Source organism: Passer domesticus, chromosome 17, assembly GCF_036417665.1.
Source record: "Passer domesticus isolate bPasDom1 chromosome 17, bPasDom1.hap1, whole genome shotgun sequence".
Lineage (NCBI taxonomy): Eukaryota > Metazoa > Chordata > Aves > Passeriformes > Passeridae > Passer > Passer domesticus.
Window position 1 is genome coordinate 11,313,161 of NC_087490.1, and position 17,630 is coordinate 11,330,790.

The following is a 17,630-nucleotide window of genomic DNA, read 5'->3' on the forward strand; positions in this document are numbered from 1 at the left end:
CATGTGGATTGTGGGTTACACAGATTTCTGAGGGTTCAGACTGGAAGACTTTAACTGGTAAACCAAAAAGATCATTTGGTTTCAATCCCTCTTTTTGTCTATTTCACGACAGAGAGAAAAAAAATCACCTCAGAAGAATTTTATATTAAACAGAATTTTGGAAATTCTATTTAATATACCCCATAACCAATAAAGGAGCTGGTTTAATGGCATACAAGAATTTTATCAGTGTCTGAAAACTGAAGTGTTCACTGTATTACTAATAACTACCTATGAGTTTGGAGGAAATCCTCCACCAGAAACACAGAAACTTCAGCTTGTGTCATACCACAAAGTGTCAGAAATCTAAGAAAAGTGGTACTCATGTGCCATTAGTCCCAAACAATGCCTGAAAATGGAGTCATCTCCATGAGTAAGAAAAGCTGTTCAATCTTACATTATTGCTACTCACCTACATGGAGTGCACCTACATGTCTTCCTTTCAATCTTGAAAAGTCAGAGAGTGTGACTTCTTGTGATTCAGCAAATACATGGAATGGCAGAAGCCATGGTGGAACTGCTCACGGCACTGGGCAAGAGCTCTGGAAAAAGGGAAATATTTATTGTTGTACAAACACCTTGATTAATGACTTTGAAAAGATCAAGAGATTAAAAAATGGAAGTTTTAAAACCAAGTAATTCAGAGTAAAACCAGAGTCTTACTGCAGAAAGCCTGAGTAACTCCTTAGCTCAGGAATTGGTGGCCCATGACCACCAGTAAAGTAATTCAACTTTCTATTGCACTATTGAGTGCACTCTCAGTTGGAAGTTCTGCAGGGAAGTACCAACAACATGATCACAGCTGTGACACCCTCACTGTGCTACAGACAGAAAACACAGGGCAGCTCTGTAACACCCTACAAACAACAAACCACCATCTTCTGAACATTGTGCTTGGCCATGCAGCCCCCTGGAAGCTCCCAACCCCATCTACAGAGAGCAAAACTGAGATCCAGAAGCCTACAAGGAATATTTACCAAAAAAAAAAAAAAAAAGGCAGCAAGCTGCCAAATTAATCAGAATTAGACCGTAATTATATGGAAAAATCAGGTCAGGATGAGATAAGAATTCAAATCATGTGGGCACCAACCAGTGCTTTATTTCTAAAGTTGCTGTGCATTTTTTAAAATAACAGTCCAGCTGATTTCTTTTCCAGGCAACTGACTCACCATCAAAATAAGGAGAAATTATTTTTTCAGATATGTATGATGGACGTTGGTTCTGATAAAATGTTTCTCCCTCCCATACACTTAAATCTCCTACTGACACCAGTATGGGATACACTGGTTTTTCCAAGCAGGGAAATGGAGATTTTTGTGGCAAATTCACCAATGGAGTCTTCGGAGAGGAACCAAATGACTGTGAATAAGATATAGAAATAAAATAAGAAACCTACCAAGCCAAACTGTGATCTCTCATAGTTACTGTCACTGAGAGCAGACTCTGTCTGGCTGCCTCTTTACACTTCCAAGGCAGCAAGGAGCTGCTTTGTGCAGGAGCAGAGATCCAGTTCCAGAAATCCCCCAGCAGCAACACCATTCTTTGTGTTCACAGTCTCTCAGTCTCCGTGGAAGTCAAATTCTACCTGCTGCTGACACAGGAACACACAGTGCCTAGGAATAAAAATTATTCAGAATAAACTCAGATTATGTTAATTATCAGCATTCAACCTCATATTTTATCACTTATTCCTCTGCTGGGTTTGTGTAACTGTTTCATCTCAGTATTTTTTGCATTCTGCTGTTGAAGCTATAAGCTTCTTAAAGGGGGAGAGAGGGAAAAAACCCCCTTGACATAATACCATTAATTCAAAAAGCAAGCTGACTGGAAAAAATAGTTACTATATTTAAACTGCATTATCCTATGACAGAACTGCAGATTTAAAACCTTTCCACTTTGATACAGCACTTTTGCAGCATTTTAATATGCCTTAGTAGATTTCAACTGGCTGAAACATTTTAATAACTGTAATTTCAGAGGAATAAAATAGTGCTGTGGGAGGAAGAAACAATGCCCCCATTTGTCACTCACAAAGACTTGTATTTGAAATCAGCCAGGGTGATGAGAGCAGTGAGTTTGGTGGTCTCAACATAAGCCCCATTAGGCAATTAGCCAGTCTGCAAAAATCATGACATAATTTGGCACAATTAAGCAGAATATTCTCACTTTGTCTCTGATCACTGAAAGAGATCCTATTGCAGGTCAGCATTCATGTGTTTTGGCTCAACAACTGGCATTTTATGTTGTGCTCTTCCATTCTGAGTTTAGCTCCACTCAAAACTATTAATCTTGTTTGAAAATTGAGCTACAAAACATGTGTTTGTGTACAGCAAGAGACAATTCACATTACGACCAGTAACTCTGCTGTGAATCTGCTTTGCAGCAGTAGGGATGACTTAATGTTATTGCAATTTGAAGGAAAGCATCCTGCAGTCCTCTCTCAGGCCAAATTCCCATTTACTTCAATTAGTAAGCATTACAGGAACTGTTTTAATGCTGCTGCCTGATGTGTTGGCTGCTTCTTCTTAATATATTACAGTGAAAAGAGATAGTAGGCCAAATGTACAAATCTACAATTCCATTACGTGCACGGAATCTCAGCAAGGCCAAAACTGCCCCATTTTGTTGTGGTTCTTCCCCAGGTACCACTCTAAGGGGTTCCACTCTAGTGACAAACTGCAACTTTGCAGCAGCAAAAATGAATTGATTTCCTTCCTTAAAAGTGGAGAATGCAAAGCTCTCTGCACCTGCTGGAAGCCTGGAAGCTTTCATGAGCTTGTTTGATTCAGGCAGAGCTGAGGTGCTGTCACATTGATTTGGGTCAAAATAGCCATCTTTAGCTAACCATGTCCCTTAGATAACCATCTTCTCTAAGAGACAAGACAAATGTCAAGGAAAGCTTTATGAATCCTTGCAGGGTGATGGGAAACAACACTGATTTCAAGTCACAATTCTAAATTTGTATGATCTCAAGCGATGCCAAATTTAGCAGGTACTGCTTCTGCTGCAGTGTCTACATGGGTATTTGTAGCTCCTTCTGCACTGTGCTGTCTAGACCATGAATTGTATCTGCAAATGCTTCTCAAATGTGTAGCTGTCAGAGGATTTGGAAGGCATCACCTGCAAAGGAATCCTCAGCAATGGTCCTGCACTTCCAGGGAAAGGCAGGGAAAGGACAGTGAAGGAAATGCAGAGGTTATTCTGCCCTGAAGAGAAAGAACTGAGAACAACCCTTAATTCAGTAATTCTTCCCTCAAAATTCACTGAGCCATAAGAAAACACGTGACAGAAATAAAAACAGGCAGAGGACTGTGCTTCCAGGTTCTTTCCAGATTTTATCCAGGGTGGAAAAAGGGGGAAGAATCAAGTTCTCTGTACTGAGTGGCTGAGAGAGAAACAACAAACGGGAGCTGTCAGACTGCAGCTGAACTAGTGAACCCCAGAGAATGCCAAGAGTTCTCCAGGATTTGCTAGAATTCAGGCTCTGCCTTCCTAGCACCATTTCCTCCTGTTAACAAGTTAGATAGAAAGAACACAGTAACTACTTTATTCTCCCCTCTGCCAAGATCTAATTGCATGTGCCATGCCTCTGGTATGCTTAAAATAATTTTCCATAAGGACTTTAGGAAACAGGCACAAAAAGGAAACCAAGAATGACATAGGATACAACACTGAAATACAAATAATATTAAATGTGACCAGGGTTTCTTTCTAGTGTCATTTTGTTTTGAGAATAGTTACAGATGCCTAATTGTAATACTTTAAAATAGTAAGAAAATGAAGGCAGGACTTTCAAGTCCATTACATGTGCACTTGTATATGAAGGCTAGTAAATACACTTGTGTGTAAAAATAATGCTTGGTAAATGTATTTTAAAAAAAAACAACTTATATACAATCCAGGTTTTATTAATGTGGTAGAATAGAAAAAACTAGTCATAGAGATACATTGAGCTGTCAGTGGAATACATTAATTCAAGTAGCTGGCATTATTGCATATGGAATTATTGTGGAAATAGTGTATTTTTAATGTTGGATATGCACGTTTTGGGGATGGTGGCATCACAGGTTCATGCCATATCAAGAAAATTATTAAAACTGGTTAAAAAATTACAGTAAATTGTATAGATTATATGCACCTGTCATGTTGACATTCTTCACCTCTGTAACAGGCGAAGTCTATTTAAGTGTAATGTGATGTATGAAAAGCAACATAACTGAACTGATGCAACATTTGGCCATGCTGATTAATCCTGCTGATAAGCAAGATGAAATTAATATGGGCATGGCATGGAATGATTGCCTTACCTGAACTAGGTCATCAGATCTAGCTCAGGAATTTTCATTCAGAACTGCCCTGTGAAGTGTAGGCTGTCAAGTTATCCTTCCTTGGACCTCGGCCATTCACAGAGGAGCCTTTTTGAGCAGTTTAACTTTTGTTAGAAAGGATATAGGACCACACATACCGTAGAACACCATAATTTTACATGGGCTGTCCCCTCTCCATCCCTTTCCTAGCACAGAGGTAAGACTGAGATATTTCATTCCAGATCAGACATGCAGCTTCTTATAGCGTGGTGCTGTGGGTGGTTTGTAAGTGGTGGAAATGCAGATTGTAGGTAGGATCTGCGTTTATGTAAGCCAGCACACATGTAGGGATCAGCTTTGGTATTTGCACGGGCATATGTACACAGGAACATCGCTTGGAACCAAGTTTTCAAGGTGTTTATGCCGATCTGCTCGCTGTGCTCTGCGTGTGTGTTGCAGGTGTATTAATGTCACCTGGCAGTGATTTCTCTCTGTGTTCACTGAAGTTCCCGGGTGGGATTGGGTGGATCAGTCAATTTTCGGTGCTCTCTATCGGCTCCTGTGCCTGACACGGTGCTGAGGAAAGCCGGTCCCTCACCGCACACCCGCGCTGGAATCACAGCGCGCAGTTCATTCCCCCTCACGTTATCGCCGGGGCTGAGTGTGCTGTCACCGGCATGTGTGCGACGGCAGCTGGGGACACTGCTCCGTGCCAGCGCAGGGCACGACCTGGGGGGAGTGACCCCGGCCCTCACCTCTGCACACTCGCGATGCGTGAGGCTCCTGTCGCGACAGAGCCCGGTGCAGCCCCACAGAATCACAGTCTTTAGGGTTGGAAGGGACCCCCGAGATCACCCAGTCCAACCCTCTGCCAAGGCAGGGTGACACAGGAATGTGCCCAGGTGGGTTTGGAATGTCTCCAGAGAGGGAGAATCCACGGCCTTCCCCTCACGCTCTGACCGGATGATGCTCCTGTGGCGACAGAGCGCGCCAGCCTCACAGTCACCCTTTGACCGGATGATGCTCCTGGGGCGGGGGCCAACCCCACACTCACCCCTGGACTGGATGAGGCTGCTATCACGACAGGGCGAGGGCAGTGCCCACAGGACGGCTGGCGCTCCTGTCGCGACACACGCCGGTGCAGCCCCGCGCCAAGACCCCAATGGCGGGCAGCTCCCCTCAGGCCGCCCCGCTCCCCCTCACCGCGGGCTGAGGCCGGGACAGGGGCGGTTCCCGCCGGGGCAGCAGCGGCGGGAAAGCGACCACCGCTCCTGCGGGGCTGTCCCCGTGCGCAGCCGAAGCGGCTGCACCGCGGCGTGAGGCACGGCCGCCGCCGGGCCCCGGGCGGGAGCACGAACGACACTGGGACGGAGCTGCGCAGGGGCCGCGCCGCAGCCATCGCCTCCGCCCCACGGGCGGGGCCGCCAGCCTGCCCGCCCCGCGCCCCGGCGCCGCCAATGAGCGGCGTCCACATGCCGCGGCGGCGAGAGAGCGCCGGGCGGCCCCCGAGTTACATTAGAGCCGCCGCCGCCGCTGTGCGACCGGAGCGAGCGGAGGCAGCGGCGGGCGCGGGGGAGCACGAGCCGTGACGGCGACAGCGGCCTGGGCCGGCCGGGGGGGAACGGGCTGCTAGAGAAGGAAGGAAGGGGGCGAGCCTGACCCTTCGCGGGCGGCGGGGCAACTGCGGCTTTTCCTCCCCCGCGCCGTTACCGCCCTCCGTTACCGGGGGCGGTTCGGAGCCGCTGAGGCGAGCGGAGAGGCCGCTCGGCCACCTGGACGCGGCCCATCCCTGCAGGGACCCGCCGCGGCTCCGAGGCGACCGCAGCTCCGGGAGCCCGCGCTCTCCCAGCCCGAAGTCCCTCGTCCCCGCCGGAGGGGCGGCTCGGCTCCCTCAGAGGCGTGAGGGGTGGGAGGGGGGGTGGGGGCTTTATTTTTTAAATTTTTTTTTTTAAAGGGCGACTTTTTTTTTTTAATTTTTTTTGCTGCCCCCCCCCCGGCCTCCTCCGCGAAGAGAGAGGTGTGCTCGGGCTCCTCTGCTGCGGGAGAGGGTCTATGGTGATAGCACGGGGGTGGTGAGGGCTGAGGAGGGGTCTCGCCGCCGCCCCCGCCGCCGCTGAGGAGGAGGAGAGGGAGGAGGAAGAGGCGAGGCACGGCACCATTTGCTGCTCCCTGCCCCAGCCATGGAGAACGCGCACACAAAGACTGTGGAGGAAGTTTTGGCTTATTTCGGCGTCAACGAGAGCACCGGGCTCAGCCTCGAGCAAGTGAAGAAGCTGAAGGAGAAATGGGGCTCCAACGGTAGGTGAGGCGGCCCCGCCGCGGGGATGCTGCCGCCGGCGCTCGCCCTCTTCCCCCCTGCTCCCTTCCCAGCCCTCTCTCCTCTCCCTCATCCCTGCCGGGGCCCTGTGCGAGGCCTAACGCGTGTGCTCTGGCGAAGCCGGCATCTCTTCCAGGACCCGGAATAGGAGCGAGGGAGAGAAGATGGCTGACTTGAACTCCACCTCGTGGGTTTCTTTCAATCCCGAGCTCGCAGGGCTGCTCTGGGGAGGCGGGTGTCACCTCCGTTCCCTTTCACCGTAACGGTGGGAAACCTTCTGCCATTCTGAAATGAAGCGCTTTGGGGTTTAGGATTTACCTTTCTTTTCCTTTTTTTTTTTTTCCTCCCCGTCTTGACCTTCATTTTCCCCAGCTTTTTAGCGCCTTTCAGCCCCTTATTTTATATTCCTTTCTCCAGTCGGGCCACAAAATTCAGTCGATTTTTTTAAAATCCTCGCTGCTTGGGTGTCCTAGTCCCTTCAGAACTCCCTTGCCGCTGTGTAAAAATGGAAATCTATGAAAAGATTACACGGTGAAGGTGGTTGTTTTTAGCTTTAACACTGCTTTTATGCCTCTTGGGTTACTAAATCTAGTTGCAGGAACATAAAGGAGACAGCAGAAATAAGGACATACCCTTAAAATGGAGGAAAGAATCTGAAATATTTTTAACCAAGTTTGATGGTTTGTGTTTTTTTTTTGAAGTGAATGTGGAAGAAAAGCTTTGTCAGAAAGCATTTGAAAAGCGTTTTAAGCCTTTGACCCTTTGTGTGCAGCAACAGCAGAAGTCCCACAGCTGGCTGGAGTGATGACTTGGCTGAATTATAACCCTTGGCACATTCCCGCGAGCCTTTATGTGTCTTAAAATGCAGAACTCTCAGACCCATTCACATACTCTGGTGGAAAGAGCAGCCTTAGTGGGGATTTCAGTGTGTCTGTCAAATCCAACCCAGCTGAGCGTGCAATTCAGGAAGAATATCTGGTGTGGATGCCTGATAATGCTCTAATGTGTTTCTTCGATGATTTCTTTTCTTTCACATGCTTCCTGGAAAAATCTTCCACTGACAGAGCTGCCGGCAGAGGAAGGTGAGCATGGTTATGAAATCTTCTGCTAATTCTTGTTGATAATTCATTTTTGTAAATGTGCGTGACTCAATGGCTTTGTTACATATTGCAGGAAAAACCTTACTCGAGCTTGTGATTGAACAATTTGAAGACTTACTAGTTAGAATTTTGTTGCTGGCCGCTTGCATATCTTTTGTAAGTATGACTTATTAATTTTTTTATTTCCTAGGGTTCTCTATGGCAGACTGACATATTCCACTGTATATGATCTGTACATGCTGAAATTATTCTTTCTTGCTGGATAGATGCAAGATTGCTGTCTCTTAAATTAGTTCCTTGTGACGAGGTTTCTGTGTGCCAGCCAACAAAAATTTTGGGGAGTCTTTCATTGCATGAGTCATAAGTACATAACTACACCAGACAAGTATTTTAAAAAGTGCTTCTCATTCAATCCAGTTTGCTTATTTGAGGTGGGATTTCCCAATGCTGCTGTTGGCTTTGAAAACTAACCTTGAGTAAGTAAGCGTTTAACTGGACATTCTTCTTGCCTTTGGGTTAATCTTTATCAAGCTCGATGTCTAATCATTGGAAGACATTTTTGGATGCAATGCAGACTGTAAATAGAATCTACATGGCGAATATTCCAGTTGCCTTCCCTTTCTGATAATAGCAAGGTGACAGTTGCTGCTTTTGACAGTGACAAGAATGTTGACGGCTGTGATGGCACCATTGTTGACCAAATTTGGTAACTGACCTTTGGATAGTCAAGTCATTAAATGGACATCTTGCTTTGCATACAGGACTAAAAGAAGAAGAACATTTTAAACATTTTTTTTCTAAAAAAAAATGATTAGGCAATCTTCTTACATTATGTGTAAATGGTATGTGCTTGCTGAAAAGCTGGAAAATGGAGTGAAGACTCAGAGAAGGAAGGTGAAGGCTGTGTTTCTTGGGGAGCTGGACAACAGAAACAAAAGCTTGCAGAATATTAAATTGTTTAGGTAGGGAGTAAAAGTTTACAGTAGACTTTGCCCTGGAGTTGTAATTAACCACTTGAAAAAAAATAAATGCTGCAGCTCTTGGGGGGAGTGGAAATTGTGGTGACTCTTTAGCTAAGGGCAAGCTAATTAGGATGGGCAGAGGAGAATGTGCTCTGGAGCTGTTGTGTGCTGGGGGAAGGGTTGCCCTGGTGCTGCAGTTTGTGCTGTGCTGGATCTGCTCTCCCCACACCAACACCTTCCACAGGGCTCTGGCTTTGGGTCTGTAATTCACCAGTACCAGCTGAGCAGTGCCTGGTGACATCAGTCCTGACCGTGGAGACAGATGTGCTTCACTCACTCCTCTGTTTCCTGGAGAGGAAATCAGGCTGGCTATTGAAAATTGAATAAACAGTCATTCAAAAGCTTTTTTTTTTTCCTCCCTCTTCTTTCCCCTTTTCCTCACAGAGGGTGAGAAGGGGATGTCTTTTTGTACCTGAAAAGTCAGGAGTGTTTGCCATCTCATGAGACAAATGACAGCACAGAAGTTTGTTAGCATTCCGTGCCAAAGTAAATTAGTTGTTTTTATTATAAAAAAGTAAGTGAAAAATCACATTTCCCAAACTAGAGCTTTGATTACTGAGTCTGAGTAAGTAGGAGACCAGACTGACAGAGGTCATAGAACGTACACTGCTGCGTCCTCTTGGAAAACTTGATTAGTAGCTGAATTCAGTTGCTTTTTTCAGTATGGTTAATTTTCCTATCTAATTAAGAGGAGACTGTAGTCTAATGGAGTGTGGGATAGATCTGGGTTCTCTGCTTCTGTTCAGCTGACATGGTACATGACCTTGGGCTACTGCCCTGCCTTTTCTGCCTTCTATTTTGTAGTTACAGAGGCACATTAAATTGATGTTAGAAGTAAAGATTTTTCTCTGGTGAAAAGTAAAACCCCTCTAGATATATTATAATTTTGGTACTTTAGAAGTTCTTCCTCTTTGTGTTTGTTTCTGGTATTTTCTTTGCTCAGAAGGTGATCATGTTATGTTTTTCTTGGATTTTAACACTTTTTCTTGATGAAAGCATAATACAGATTTTTGTAGTAGCTGTAAAGCACCATTGGCTGTGTTGATACAAGGATTGCATTACTGCAAAAATAGGATGTAATTACATCACCTAAGTTCTGGTGTTCTTGACCAGCTGTACGTTGTCAGTTTAGAAAAATTAGAATTCAGATATAAGAGAGAAGATCTCAAAGTATATAGGTAATTTTTTTGTGTGTGTGTTGAGGGTGTTTTTATGGTGATTGTGTTGCAATCATAAATCATATTAGTTTATTGCTGTTAGAACTGCCTGCCCAGTAACACACATCTGTAACACTGAGACCTGCATTGGGTTTTGTGCAGAAACATCCCTTCTCATGCAGAGCATAAACTTGTGCTCAGAGTGCCTTTTGTGCCCTCTGCTCCCACACCCCTGTCAGGTCTGTGTCAGTGCAATAACTCGAGCAGCAGCTCAATCTGTGCCAGCCAGGCTGAGCGCCGGGGTCAGATGCTGCATGTTTGTGGGCTGTGGATCCTGTGTCCTACATTCCAGGTCAGAACTGGTTAGTGAAAGCCTTAAGTATGGCTTTGGAAGAGAAACAGTATAAATAATTTCCGATGGTGAGTAAATGGATCTGTGAATAGACTTGTCTCGGTCTTCTGTTGGATCCGTGAAGCCTCTGCAGAAATAAACCTGTGGAGTGTATTCGTGGCTTTTAATTCTTATACTTGTGTAGCATGTGCCCAGATCTACAGTGTCTACTGGAAAGAACAGCTTGCTTTGCTGTATAAGTGATTTTGACAGGTTGCAAAACGTTAACTGCATCTGATGTAGAATAATTCCTTGGTGAAGTGTGGCTGCTTCAAGCAGTGGTGTGTGCTGAACTCTGCAGTCTGAGCTCTGCATCACACAGTGGATTTCCTCCTACAAGGTGCCGTGTAGGCTATAAACTCTTACCAAACCTTGAAGTATTTGTACAGCATCCGAAGAGCATTCCCTCCCCTCAATTATTCCTTTGATTCCTAAGCTGACTTAGAAGTGAATGTCCTGAGAATGTTTTCTAATAGTGGATATCTGTGTTTAGATTAAAACAATACACTGTGCTTTAGCCCAGAGATTGTAATAGCCTGTAAATTAGCATGACTATAATCTAGTTTATGGTAAAAGGTGATCAAAGGTCCCCTTGGAAAAGTAGGATGTGTCAGTGTTGCAAGCTTTACCCTGAAATTACCCCAAAAGCTACCTGTTAAGGTCAGCAGCAGTGAGTGTGTGGCACAAGATAAGGGTTGCTGTAAAACGTGACACTGACATGCTTTTAGTTAAACTTGGATTGCTCATTAGCATGAAGGTAGGGGTGATAAAATGTGAGAAGTCATTGTGATTCTATTTTATCTTGTAAAAATTAAACTGTGGGTCACAGGTATCTTTTTTCCCTCCTCTTATTGTTATAATAATAGATTTATTTTCAGAAATATGGCGTAACATTGATGGGTGCTTACAGTCTGTGAACTCAGTAAAATTCTTAATTTTGTGCTTATACATGTGTTGGTTTGTGTTTGAGATTTTTTCCTCTGATCTTGTGTAACAGATAAAAATCTCTACTGAATCATGGAACTAAAATTGGGAGATTTTTCTTTAATGTTACCTGGTACCTTTAATGTTACCATTTTCTTTAATGTTACCATGTCAGCATAGCTGACATGGATGGAACAGGACTACTGAAATAGTTTGCATCTGCTTATTTTTAATCTAATTTGTAGTGAAAGGAGAAATCACTAAAATAGGGGTTTCTGAGCAGTAGTTGATACTCTGTCCAGAATATACTAAAACCGAAATCACATTATCCTGTGAGAAGAAAACTCTTAAAAGCAGCCCATGAGTTTTGTATGACCTGCTTTAATTAATCCAGGACTTCTTTTTGTTGGGATGAGATCTTACCTCTCCCAGCCTGCTTCTAAGTTTCCGTTGTCAAAATGAAAACCAAACAAAAATCCCTGTTTGGTTGCTGACAACAAAGTATTTGCTTTTCCTCTGTTAGTGGAGAGCGGGTACAGCCTGCTGGGCAACACAATTCTGTCTCCACACTCCCATTCTCCAGTTGAATTGTTGTTAATCATACATACTCATCTGAGGTAACTTGGCTCCATAACTCCCCTGACAATAGAGATCCTTGTAGAAATGGAAAAAGCTGCGAGGGCACTTGTGCTGTTTCAGCCACTTCCATCAGTGCTCACCTCATCACTGCCTGACTTTGGCATTGTTCCTCTGTCCTCTTTTTGCAAATAACCAAGTGCTGTTTGCCTGTCATTGTGTGTCTTTTGCCTCAGAGTCCTGCAGGTCCGCCCCATTAGGCTTTGTTTAAAATAGGCTCTGCAAGCCAGAGCTCTGGCAGCCCTGAAGCAGATATGCTGAATGGAAGTTGTCCTTTAAGCTGCTTGTGTTGGCTGTTGATATGAGGCTTTCATGTCTTGCTATTATTTCACTTATATTTTTAGACTTGCATTTCTCTTGAGCAATTGTCTTACTCTTTTCTTATTCTTCCTACTCTTTCTTAAATACATGGTGATTTTAGCTATTGGCAGTAGTGCTTGACCAGAGCATTGGGGATCAATGACCTGGAAATGAAAATGTTCTACATGTGAGTTTTAAGTGGTTAAGGCTGAAACATGGTGGGGCCCTTCTGAGTAGAAATGGAAAAAAAATGAGATCTCTCACTGTAAACCTCTCCAGGGTCTTAAAAGTGTGCTAGTGGAAACTTTCTGACAAGGACTCAGTGACTTGGACAAGAATTGTCTAGTCTTTACCAGGCCTCGGCATATGGTCTGTTGTTACTAAAAATGCAGAGTTAAATATTTGTTATTGCTTCTGCTACTTCCTCTTTGTTTTCCTTGCCTTTGTTTTATTACTTCAAGCTGCTATCAAGTAATAAACCTGATCTGTTACAGAATGTGTTGTGTATCACAAATATCCTAAGTGAAGTGTTAATATAGCTGTAGTCTGCTATAGCAAAACCAAGAACTTGCAATGTATCGGGTTATTTTATGTCTTATGTTTACCAAACTGTTCTAGAACTAGAGCTTGGATTGTTCCAGTGATAGTAGTTGGGTAGAAACTTCTGGAGAGAGAAATGTGTATTGCTGGCTTCCAGGGTTAACTAGATACTTCACTTTAGTCTTGTCACAGATTGATAATTTCACCAAAAAACAGCAGTGACAATTTAAACCTTCAGGCTCTATACTCTCAGGATCTCTAATTTGAGTTCATCTGCTCTTTTTGAAATAATGGCTTATTGAAAGAAAAGATCCCTTGAAAACTTAATTTTGGCTCTCCTTGACATACTTGGATCTTGCTGTCCTTGTAGCTCCTTTCCTTACCTCTGGAAGTTTGGCCTTTCTTGATGTTATTTTACATCACACACAGTCTTAAATCGGAAAAGATTCTGGTTTAACGTCATGTAAAGCAGATGTTTTATTCCAGTTAACTTTGTAGTGCCTGCTCAGATAAGCACATCACAACATAATTGAATTTATTTGCTTTGTTTGGAAGCAAAGTGGGCTCTACAGAATTCCAATAAATAAAGGGAGGGAAGAAACAGATTCTGCTGGCAGCGTGTGACCTTGTGTGCGCTGAGAGATCTGGAAATGCCCCGTTGGCCTCTCCTGTAGCTCCACGGGCAGCAGCAGCTCTGCTGCAGAGGGGAGGCTGCCTGTGCACAGGGATGTGTGTGGGGTGAGCAGGGACAGCAGGGCCTGTCCCGCTGCCCCAGCAGGGCAAGTGGCAGGAGCTGAGCACTGAGGTGTGGAGATCCCAACTAAATCTGTTCTGCAGGGGCATTGCACAGACCCTCGGAGTGTTGTGTTACCAGTTGGAATGGCGCAGTCCTATTAATCACAACCTGCATCTTACAAGTTTATCCCTTTGTAATAAAAATTTCTTGTTGCCTTGGATGTGCTTGACAGTCTGTTTTCTGCTTGAGGCTTTCATGCTGCTGCTCCTTCCTCTGACATCCTGGAGTGTCTCACAATTGAGCAGTGGCTCGGAGCAGCATGGTGGTGGAATCATGGGCTTGCTTCAGTAGCAGTTTGCTCGCTGCAGTCTTCCAGTGATTCAGAGTGCTGTTGCCTGACTACCAGCCCTAATTATCTCAACACGTTGTTCCTATTTACTGTCACTTTCCAGGCTTCCTGTTGCTCAACATGTTGACGAAAACGCTCTTCCTCTCTGGTCATGTTAGCTTGGCTTTTCATCAGTGCCTCCAGCACTCTGCAGAGGCCCTGACACATTCAAGTCAAATGAATGACAGATACCTAACACTGGAGTGCACTTTTAAAACAAATGAATTAAAATGAAATCCATGTGGAGCCTTTTATGCAAGTCCTCAAGTTTGATTTATCTTTTAAAATCCAATTTTGAGTTTTATCAGCTACTTGGTTACAATCCAGCTTCAGATATAACTCTGCCATTCATTTAGATGCTTCAATATGACACTATTTGTATTTAAATGAAAATATGATTGGTTTTTTTTTTTGTATCTACTCACTGAAAACTTGTAAAGCTGTTCTCATTTATATGGCTGAGTTACTGGTAAAGGGCAATTAACTTGCTTAAAATTCAGATTCTGGCAAGGTTTTAGTGTTTTAAGTAGTCAAACTAATCCATGTCCTGTTTTATACAGTAATTAAATAATTTTTTTCATTGTCATAACTGTTGTCACAACTTCTCCTTTCACTTCTGAAGCAACAGTAGCAATTGTTTCCCAGATAAATAGCTTACTCCTTTAAAAGAAGAGCAGCCTCTAAAATGAACTTTGTACTGCTTTAGTAAAGATTCTTTTCCTCCTTTTCCATTGCATTTTGCCAAGTCATTCATGAATTATAAAACTACAAACTTGGTAGATTGAGGGGTTTCCAAAACTGCTGAAGTCTGAGCAGTTGAAACTTAGCAGGCATAAAGTTTGCAAGGTGTCTGTGTAAATCAGGAATTTACATCTCTGTGTTTCTCTTGCAGGTCCTGGCCTGGTTTGAAGAAGGTGAAGAAACAATCACAGCATTTGTAGAGCCTTTTGTAATCTTACTTATATTAGTAGCCAATGCAATTGTGGGAGTGTGGCAGGTATGCAGACACTTTACAGCATCAAATCACAAATGTTTTGGGGTTTTATGGTTTAAGGGGAAGTGCTGTACCCTGTAGGGTTGGGTGTTCTTACAAAGCAAGTAGGATGTGTTGCTAACTTGGGATTCCTGAGAGTCAGCAAACCATAAAGCTTCTCAACAGAAAGTGTTGACTTAAAGGTAAAATGAAAGCTTCAGAAGTGTTGCCAGAAAGGCAAAATGCCCATCAGTGTGTTTGGCCACACACTGCTGAACACATGGACGAGACAGGCCAGGATAAAACCCTGAATTCAGGCAGTAAATCAGGCCTTGCAAAGCTAAGAACAGTTGGAGTGGTTTGTTTCCTGACTAAGGAACAAAGGATGGAGCACTTGAAATCTTGTTTCTTTTCTGTTTCCTCTTGAGACAGCTGTTGTGTTTTAGTAAATTATTAATGCAGTATTAATTCTCCCTGTTCAGTCACCTGTTAAGTGTACATCCAAAGACTGCATGCCTGTCAAAAGGCACAAGTTTCTGATGAAAACATCTAAATACTATAAAACTTTTCCTACACTGTCAGCTGTGACATTAATTTGATGCCTTTTTATAAATCATATAGACAGTAGTATCATAACATAAAATCACACTTACTGAGATGCCAAAACAAAAATGTTCATATCACTTCACTTTGCTAATTTCATCACTTTAGACAGTGGATGTTCTGTTAGAGGGTTTTCCCTGCATGTAAAAGATGTTCTAGGATTTTTATGGTAAGTGCTTTGTATGATTGGTTTGTTTTGTTGGGTTTTTTTCCTAAGTGAGAGTGCTAGCCTGACATAATGACTTGCTGTCTTGGTGCATGAGGCTTCATGTTTTAAAAAATATCAAACTGGCCAAAATAACAAAAATTAAGAGGAGGAGTCCTGTTACTAGGTGACAACATGTTAGAGAGGAACCTGCCTGCTGGAAGAAGTGGCTTTAGTGGCATTGTGCCCATTCCTGTGCTCTGCTTTGTGCTATCCCAGAAGATCTGGCTGAAAACTGTTCCTCAAAACTCAGTTTTTAGCAGGAGCCACCCTGCTGGAGCAGGTGTGCAGGGAAGAAATAATGTTGGTCAAGAGGTGACAGCACTGCCCCCTTAAACGACATTTTATATTCAGGTCTTCATAAAGTAATTGTGCAAGAGTTAATGTTTAACTAGAAACTCGTGAGTTGCAGTTCTGCAGGTACTAATTTTAAGCATGAAATGGAAGCTAAAGCTGTCTGTATAGTTTGAGGATTTTTCTTGTGCAGTTTCCCTGTAGTAGGAAATAATCAGATTTTTTTTCTGATGTCATAATAAGCAAAGTATATCTCTGTGTATATTTCTATATGCATGGAACTTCGTTGTGAAAGAGTTGCTGCCTGCCCAGATGAAGTGACTCATTCCCTTGTTCTAATGGGCATGGAAAATCAGCCACAGTACAGTCTCCACCCATAAGAGTATCTGTTCCTACAGGTACCAGATGTGAGCCCTGAGTCACAGCTCAGCCTTTCCTCTCACGTGCACCTTTCCCCAGGAGCACCTGCCACTGCTCCAGGCCCTGCAGGCTTGTCTGGCTACCAGAACTTCAGGCAAACTGCAGTAAAAAGACTCAATCTAGCACTGTGAGCTGGCTAATGAGCTGAATCATGGAATTGTTGAGGGTGGAAAAGATCTTTACGGTCAAGTCACACTGTTAACCCAGCACTGCCAAGGCCACCACCAAACCATGTCCCTGAGGGCCACATGTACATTTTAGATACCTGCAGGCATGGTGATTCATCCACCTTCCTGAGCAGCCTGTTTGGGTTCTTGACAGCCATTTCTGTGAAGAAATTGCTGCTAATACCCATTCTAAATTTCTGGTCCAACTTGGATGTTTATTCTTGTTCTGTTCCTTTTCTAGAGAGTGACAGGGTCCCCCCTGAGCCTCCTTTTCTCCAGGCTGAGTTCCCCACAGCTCCCTCAGGTGCTCCTGGTGCTCCAGACCCTTCCCCAGCTCCTGTTTCCTTCCCTGGTCATGCTCCAGCCCCTCCATGTCCTTATTGTCACGAGATGCCCAAAACTGAGCTGGAGGTGCCTCAGCAGTGCCCATCCCTGTGCTCTGATCTTACTGGCTGCACTGCTTCTGCTCCAAGCCATGTGCCACTGTCCTTCTTGGCCACCTGGCCAAAATTCATGCTGAGTTTTTATTTCTCCATTTTGAAGAAAAAGTTCTGTTGAAGTAGCCTTCCTTTTGTGGGGCTTGATGGTTTTGTCTCACAGTGATTCATAGTTATTAGAAAAACAGTGCTGGTGTTCTAGTGCTGAGGAGCAGAATTAATTCACCTGGTGGAATATGGGGCTGGTATTGCTTGCAGTTTTGTGGCTCTGTGCTGGTATCTGCCCTGCCAGACCCTGAGCTGTGCCATGTAAATGTTAGTTCCTTTAGGTAGTTTTGGTAGCAGTCATTTTCAGCTGCACTGTTACAAGGAACTAGTGAGTTCCTCAGCTTTTGAATTTGTGATGGTTTTGTTTCTGCTTTGACATGCAAGGAGGAATTTTTCATTATCTGGAAAGGCTGATGTATATTTGAAGGGCAGATGTTCTATAAGCTCTGTGCACTCTACCATTATCTATAATTATCAGGGCTAAATGACGTTTGTTCTTTTCAATAGGCAGGGAAATGGAAAATAAGTTCTTTCTCCAAGAGCTGGAGAAGGAGCCCTGATAAGCTGCTGGTTTCTGCAGTTGTTCTTTATCCAGGTGGCATCACTCTGCTGATACCAATCTCTGC

At 43.9% G+C, this 17,630-nt stretch overlaps 1 protein-coding gene and 1 long non-coding RNA gene across 4 annotated transcripts in view; one reads left to right on the plus strand and one right to left on the minus strand.

Annotated features, from left to right (window-relative positions):
• Window positions 1-6,097, minus strand: part of LOC135282926 (uncharacterized) — a 36,377-nt gene extending 30,280 nt beyond the window's left edge. For both annotated transcript variants that reach the window (XR_010348896.1, XR_010348895.1), the window contains exons 1-3: window positions 4,505-6,097; window positions 1,436-1,652; window positions 452-581 (exon numbers count right to left, since the gene is read on the minus strand). This is a non-coding gene — a long non-coding RNA (uncharacterized LOC135282926). The remainder of the gene's footprint in view (window positions 1-451; window positions 582-1,435; window positions 1,653-4,504) is intronic.
• A 182-nt stretch (window positions 6,098-6,279) lies between these two features.
• ATP2A2 (ATPase sarcoplasmic/endoplasmic reticulum Ca2+ transporting 2) overlaps window positions 6,280-17,630 on the plus strand; it is a 41,732-nt gene continuing 30,381 nt past the window's right edge. Inside the window, exons 1-4 of one of the 2 annotated variants that reach the window (XM_064393161.1) lie at window positions 6,280-6,644; window positions 7,728-7,745; window positions 7,837-7,919; window positions 14,750-14,854. In XM_064393161.1, the coding sequence (XP_064249231.1) occupies window positions 6,527-6,644; window positions 7,728-7,745; window positions 7,837-7,919; window positions 14,750-14,854 (324 nt within the window). In that variant the 5' untranslated portion in view covers window positions 6,280-6,526. The remainder of the gene's footprint in view (window positions 6,645-7,727; window positions 7,746-7,836; window positions 7,920-14,749; window positions 14,855-17,630) is intronic. The other variant, XR_010348893.1, reaches the window with a different exon arrangement.